Source organism: Perkinsus marinus, assembly GCF_000006405.1.
Source record: "Perkinsus marinus ATCC 50983 genomic scaffold scf_1104296965578, whole genome shotgun sequence".
NCBI lineage: Eukaryota > Perkinsozoa > Perkinsida > Perkinsidae > Perkinsus > Perkinsus marinus.
The window spans coordinates 41422-49260 of record NW_003204277.1 but is presented as its reverse complement, the minus strand read 5'-3'; the positions used below and the strand labels follow the sequence as shown (position 1 = coordinate 49260).

Genomic DNA, 7839 nt, shown 5'->3' with positions numbered 1-7839 from the left:
CTAGCCTGCTGGACTGCTGTTCGTCGCGTGACCATCTTGCATCTTCCATGTACTCTCCTCGTTGCCAACACAAGTCTCGTGACCCTACCAGAAACACGCCTGGATGTGCATGCGTACTGGACAGTTCAACCCCCACTTAGGTATGTTTAGCTGGACTAGGGCGTGCGATAACATGCTAAAGCGAGAGCCACCTTGATCTTAGCCTGAATTCATAGAAGCATGCGGGAAATGGGCTAGCATGAAGAATTTCCTCTGTAATTTCCAATATTTGCGGTATTTCCGCAGAAAATTAGCATGGGCGTGACCGATTTTTACTTTTGACAAACCCTGACTACTCGTCACCATAGTCGCCTTCGTAACGAGCGATAAAATTATTGGAGTCGAACAATCGGAACAGGAATAATTCATGGACCCTCGCATTGTGTGGATGCTCGAGCCTCACGTGTGCCACAGCCGACAGCTATGACCATCTTGTTTTGCGACGCACAGCAACGACTCGCCTACACATCTTGGACCACCAATGTACAACCTCGTGAACGTCCCACTGTTGGTCTGCCTTAACATGGCCTTGGCTGATTTCACAGTCGGGAGGTGGGTCCGTGATGAGGGAGTGTGACTTACATTGTGTGATAATAGGACTCCTTTCAGAACCGAAGTCCTCGGACCATTTCCGACAGCGGACAACAATGACGATGCTAACTCAACTTCAGGTCAGTCATATGGATTCGGTCACAGCTCGAAGCATGAAATCGATCTCAATTGTTGTGCTAATTTCAGAGGGTGGGGAGTATGAGAAGCCCGTAGGTAAATGCACCATTAATGAATCTGGGGGTGTGGTTGGTTGTAAATGCCACACTTCCAGGATTATGTACTACCATGTAATCTTAAACGACCCCTCTCATTCAGATATCCGTCGCATTGTTGTACAAACCCTCAATTTAGCTTATCTCTTTCAGAACTTCGCGGCTAGAGTGATCTATGCAGCGGTCTGTGGTGACAATTGTTGGGGAAGCACCGACTGTCCGGAGCCTGCTACTGGATGGGCACAATGCCTCCTCCATACATGCACTATCGGATGCAGCAAGGATAAGGTAGACTCAGTTCGCTCCGATACTTGCCCACAAGTGACGTCTTCTCAGGACTGTCCTGACGGGGGGTTTTGTCTAAATAGCGGGTACCAAGGGAAGTATTGCTCTTTCCGCAACTGATCAACACACAATCATGGATGATCACTCGTGTGCGGTATTTTTGACCCAGGGCCGATGGCCCTACTATTCGGGCCGTCTCTATTTCGTCTATCTCAGCCTCGATTCGTGATAGACCTGATACAAGTGTCTTCCCTCACTCCTTTAGTAGCGGACCACTACACAACTTCGTCTTTCCCGTAGACATCAATGGTAATGAGTTCAGTCTGAAACGGGTTAATCCCGAAACGACGAGGGAGAGTTCAATATTAACAACGTGTTGGCTAATGATGTCGCCCGCTTTTCATGGAATAGGAACTGTCGACTTAGATGCGACTCTTTGAGGAGTATGAAATATGTTGAAGGGAGTCGAAGAGTAATACAGTGTGGTTTATGTGGAAAGGACTTGACTGCCAGCCATGTAGTCACTTGTGACACTAACGTAGATACAACTGAGCTGCTTCATCGAGCCATGGCTGGGAAAGTAGATGAGAAAAGTTTGGCAGCATTATCCGAAGCCCTCGATGATATTATTAGAAGATTTGGTTTTGACTGCTGATTCAGCAGTGCTGAAGCCTCACTACTCCTGATGTTATACTTGGTCTACTGTTTGGCCTCATGACTTAGAGATGCCAGCCTTTATCAGCTGTACCATTGCTCTTGTTGATTACTGCTCGTGAAGAAGTACTGCATATGTCATTGAAAGAAAAGAAACTGCAAGAGACCCCTTTGATAGCACTACAAATTGTAGTCTACAATATAAGAACCACAGATGTATGATATATGATTCACGTAATGTCGATTATCACGAAACCTCGACATAACTTACATAATCATTATGCCATAATGGCATTATGTAATTCGGGTTCATGAGTATTATGGCATCATATGATGATGATGATCATAATGATGTTTACACTTGTGATGATTTGACCAACTCGGCCACGCGAACGTGAGCAGTGCAGCGAACTGCGAGTCAATATCAAAAAATAGGAACGTTGATTGTATAGGTCACAGACTTAGGCTGATGGCCTGCCGGATAACGTGAAGGAAGACGACTGGCGAGGAGATGACCCACAAGGTGATTCTCAACTTGAGCAAGTACAAGATTCCTAACATGCTCCTTCACGGGCAAACTATTTACATCACCTTGACGGCGAATACTCACACTGTGGCGACCGCAGCTCATCACTTCATAGACTGAGTTATCTTTAACCTCCTTATTAGACCGTCTTACCAAGTCACCAATCTTAAAACACTTCTTATTTGGCTTGACGCCAGAAGTCTCCATCGACATCTCTTTTTGCATAGCCAACTCGTTGATAGCCTCAATCTTCCTTGTAAGGGGACTATCATAACGTCGCTGGAAAAAAATATCAAAAGGCGTTGTACCGGTCGATAGAGGGCTAAGATTAATACTCTTATTAATAGTAGGTATATGGATAGACCACTCACGCTTCTGGGAACGATTAAGGGTCTGCATCTTGGCTTTGATGCTACCTATACATCTTTCCGCACGACCATTAGAAAAAGCAGCATACCGAGGTACCCAGTCTTGAAGCACTCCTTCACGACAAAACATAGTCTTGGTCAACTTAGATGTGAAGTTCCGACCACCATCACTCACAAATTTCCGTGGCCAACCTATCCGGTTACAAATGCCACAAACCACCCTGACTAACTCCACCGCTTCCAAAGATTTCAGTGGAGATAACCAGCAGAAGCCACATAAACTATCCACTATTACCAACAAATACCGGTAACCAAATCTATCTTTAACCAATATATCCGCAGTATCAGCATATACTGTGGACCACACACCACTGAGGTCTGACGTCGACTGACCATAAGAAATTTTTCCACCAGACGAGGCCAATTTCACCCGTTTTTCCGCACATGGACCACATGTTCGGATTACCGACCTCACCACTTGCTTGAAGTTGGGTGCATAAAAGTCTCGAGAAAATAGATAGGTAACATAACGAACCGAGCAGTGGGAGTTATTCTCATGATAATGGCGAGCAAACTTGGCTAGAACGTCAGGATCACCAGGAAGTAGTATACAAATTCTACCTTCCAGATTATCGGTATATCTGCACTCAACGACAAGACCACAGTGGTTGAGCTCATATTGTCGGCCATGATCTCTGAGTAGTCGTTCCAAATAAGCATCCTTCTTACCCTCCACCAAGAACTCTCGGACAGAATTGATAAAAGGATCACGCTTCTGTAGAGAAAGTAACCATTGCACAACGGTAGCTGGTGGACTGGTCTCCAAAGACATAAGGGACTGGCACACTTCTTTACCACCATTCTTCAAGATCTCCTCATCTTCATTAACACCTTCGACCATGAGAGATAGAGAACATAGTGCAGACAAGTCACTGGTTGAGTCAGGCTTGGTACCTTCACATGGACAGACTTTCCACTTCAGTAGAAGTCTACTGAGTTCATCTGCTCCCAAATTACTTGATCCAGGAACTCTCACAAATTCTAGGCGAACATTCATCTTATCAAACATTGCACGAATATCATCTAGGGTATTCAGCATTCGACGGATAGCCAGACGCTCCACACTACGGACGTTACTCCGGTTATCGCGCGCCCAAGCCAGAGCCGACTTACTGTCACCTACCACTTTCAAAGTTAATGGGCAGGACACACCAGTTGACGATGGACAGTATTCTTCCAATAATGGCAGAATAGAGAGTAAACCTTGAATGATACACCAAGCTTCTTTGCGGTTGACGTGCCATGCCAATTGGTTGGTACGAAAAACCTTAGCACGAGAAGCATGATACGAACCACAGCTAAAGATATAACCATAACCGGCAGCACTCGCATCACATTCCAAAATGGCCACATTACCAGTAGCACTCAAATGTGAACAAGGAGTACCGAAATCTTCTTTCAACACGTTCAAGAGGGTATCTACTTGACGAGCCTCTCCCTCTCCTAGTTGAACTCGTTCATCCCATGGAGTTTGGAAACCTCCAATAATGCTCCTTAAAAGATCACTAGCAAGGCGAGCCCTAGCATGGTCATTTGGATAATCAACTAGTTTTCCACCAATAGCAAAGTAGTCACGCTTCGATTTAACAGGTTCAGAAAACAACTGTTGAAAACCTTTAATATCTCTGCGACAACTACACTGCAAATGGTCATCAACTATTGACCACAATGAACCAAGATGGGTCACCGGACCACTAGCCTTAAACGGAGACAGATAGTTTTGCTTCTCGGGGGGAAAGTACAGACCAAACTTCTCAGCAGTCTCCACAAACAGCTTATAAAACCTTTCAAGTTTTCCGTCAGCTCCATTACCCATCAGTGTAACGTCGTCGAGATATATCCATGATCCCGCCACCTTACAGCAACCGGAAATTACATCAAATCGTACCGATGATAGCGATGGGTCCAGAGCTGCTACATAACGTAACAAAAACGTCATCGCGAACTCCAAACAGGAGGGACCAGCCGATATTCCAAAGATAACTCGATTGCTCCAGAATCGCTTCCTACCGACCATCAATGGGAGATACCAGTTAGTTCTTAGCCGGTAAAAGGCACGACTACAATCTAGCATATACAAGGAGTCCCCTTTCCGGTAGGCACCCAATAACCTAGAGGTTAGTGACGAAATATCAGCTCCCAAGTAACCAGCAGGTTCCGCTAGATTATTGTAGGCTCGAGCGTCGCAGCATGGCCGTATAGGGGTAGAGGATAAGGCCTTCCCCGGAGCTTTAACCGGAAATACAGTAATGGGAGGTAGACTGTTATCCGTGCCTTGTGGTGACGGGATCTCCTCCTGCCACCAACCGCGTGATAAGTAACCATCCACCTCAGCATAGAATAACTCACGATCCTCCTCAGACAATCGTGATATGAGCCTCTCCGAGTAGTTGGAAGTACGAGGGGTAGTGGTAGTAGGTTTAGTTGCTCCCTTAAGATCCAACTCGAAAACGAAGACTTGCTTCTCCGTATCCTTCTGCTCGCCTTCTCGTAGCCGTCTAACCCGGATACGATAACCAGGAGCACTGGGCAGATGATACCAATATGATTCAGATATAATAAGCTCACTGAATGGATCATGATGAAAATCGTCAGTGCCCAGAATAGCCGGAGATGAACCTTTGGCCATCCTAGCAAGACATTGAGGTTCCTCAGAATCTTCCTTCTTCTCCCCAAAGACGGCACCCGTACATACAATCTCGTTCTGCTGAGTCTTGACAATGACCCCCAAAGTGCACATACCATTCCAACCAATAATAAGATCGGGACATAGTGAAGATAGTACATAAAAAGATAAGCTACGACTGACACCGTCGACGCCTATCAACAAAGATATAACACCCATAGATTCTCAAAGCGAACCATCGGCAAGTTTAATTGTTTCACCATCCAAAGGATTCACCTTAAGTTCAATACTACTTGATTGTAGTAAATCAACAAGGTTTCTCGAGATAAAATTATTAACCGAACCTGTATCAAAGAGGGCTTTGTGGTCAATCTTTGGGCTTGCGTGCTCAGCTGTCCCGGTACCGCACACAGACACCACGCGCGTGCTAGGGGAAAAAATGTCAGATTCCGTATCATTGGAATTCCTGACAACACCAATAGAAGCCACTGGAGTGACTTTACCTGGCCCTTCTTTAGGAACAGGCTTTGCCATTTGATCCTTACCAATAGGGTCTGGCTTATTCTGCCTTTTAGCACGGAGTTGGGGACAGTCGGCCTTTAAGTGACCCGGCTGATGGCAATAGAAGCATGATCTTACACCATCTTCCTTAGTAGCTTGACCTCCCACTCTCTGACTACTCGAGACAGATATAGTTTTACCACCAGTGGAGTCAACATTACCAACCGAGACCTTAACATTCACCGAATGTTTGAACAGCTTCTCTTCTGCGACTAAGCGAGAAGTTAAGTCCGCCAACGAAGTAACACCAGCAGCTATCAGAGTAGCAGCACTAACCGACCATTGCTCATTCAAAGATGACGCAAATTGCAGTGCGGCCTGAGCATCATCTATGACATTACCAAGACATACCGCATCATTATAGGCGTCATCAAACCTCTGGGCAAAGGTGGCAACTTTCTCGGACTTTCCTTGTGATAAAAATAGTAGGCTTTTCCAAGAATCCAACTTGCCAGAGTCTCCTTGACCATAAAGTGATAGAAAGCTTGAGACCTCTCGTCGCAGCTCTTGAATAAGAGCAGGCTGAGTAGTGACTCTACGAGGATGAACAGCAGCTCGAGCAGTCTGAGAAATCTGACGCTTCAATAGCTCCCGATACTCTAATGCCGTGAAAGCTTCCTCAATTGCAACATCACGAACATAGGTAAGTACTCGTCGCATAGATCGGCTATCACCTTTACCAGTGAAGACACCTCCCTTCAAAAGCTCTATATCCTTAACCGATTTTCGAGCTTGGCGGCGTTCTTGAGAAGTAATTACAGCATCCTTCAACTCAAATTTGGGCAACAAACCAAGAACATCATGTCGAGGGTCCTTAGAAGAGGTAGATACCGATCTAACAACCGGAAAACCAGTCTCTACCGGACTAGCATTAAATAACAGGCCATCTCCAACATCAGGCTTCGGGGCTGCCACAACAGCAGCCTCCACCGTAGGGTCGGGTTGATGGAGTTGAGAGAAGTACTGGGGAAAAGTTGGCGAAAAGAAGCTGAACGGATCAAAAGCCAAATCCTTAGTGGCCGCAATCTTATCATGCCTCAAATCTCTCAACTCTGACTCAGAAGGCTTCTTCAGCAACAAATCAGACTCTACTAACACTGGTAATAGATAACATACCATATTATCCTCAAAGTTGTTACAGTCCTCTACACCAAAAGTTTCACAAAAGTAACCAAGGGTGTCTAAAAGATACTGCTTAACTATCTTAACCGTTAGCCCTTCTTCAGGAAGATCGTCCTTTGAGACTGCCTTGAGACCATTATACACACTCCTTCCTATTTGAGCAGTAACCCCAGAAAACTCCAACGCCTTCCCAGAGCATACATAATCCAAACAACTTTGAATAGTCATATCAAGTTCAGACGTCGCTAATGGCAAGTCTTTGTCTCCTATAGTGGATACAGCCCGAGGTGCCATATTGGGAGCCAGAACCCAACGTCGACCAAAATATTAGAGAGACTTAACTAATAATCATCACTGGTATGCAAATGACTACAGCTTAGCTCAGCGATGATACGCTGAGAATCAACCACAATGGGACAGATATCACAAGAGACAACAATTGACACAAGCCGAATCTCACAGACCTTCACAACACCAAAGAGCCGAGGAGCGACGCAGCAGACAGGAGCCAAACAACCTCGGAAAGCACAAGCAAGAAGAATTGAGCTTCTAATCCGAAGAGCAAGATAATACTATGGTACACGAGACATCGTCTCAGATGACTCGTCGCCGACCTCACAGACGATTCGTGTGTGAAGAAGAAGTTTTGTGGGGGATGAGGACGCTACTATGTTTGATGTGGCCGTGGCTGAGAACTGGTGATTCGTAAGAATTTGTAGTCCGCCATCTCGAGCGATGCGAGCCGTACCGCAACTCGTGGGTCCCATCACGTTATCGTTGAGCTGTATATTCCGGTTCTGGCTCTATTAAGTTATTCAGACCCGGCAACAGTCT

The 7839-nt window shown here is 45.7% G+C and overlaps 1 protein-coding gene across 1 annotated transcript; it reads right to left on the bottom strand.

Annotated features, from left to right (window-relative positions):
• Positions 1–2203: 2203 nt before the first annotated feature.
• Pmar_PMAR006590 (gag/pol/env polyprotein, putative) lies at positions 2204–7233 on the bottom strand (the record flags this gene model as incomplete). Its single annotated transcript, XM_002769505.1, has 3 exons — positions 2204–2242; positions 2353–5516; positions 5826–7233. 3 exons carry the CDS (start codon positions 7231–7233, stop codon positions 2204–2206), a joined length of 4611 nt encoding a protein of 1536 aa, XP_002769551.1.
• Between the last annotated feature and the right edge of the window lie 606 nt (positions 7234–7839).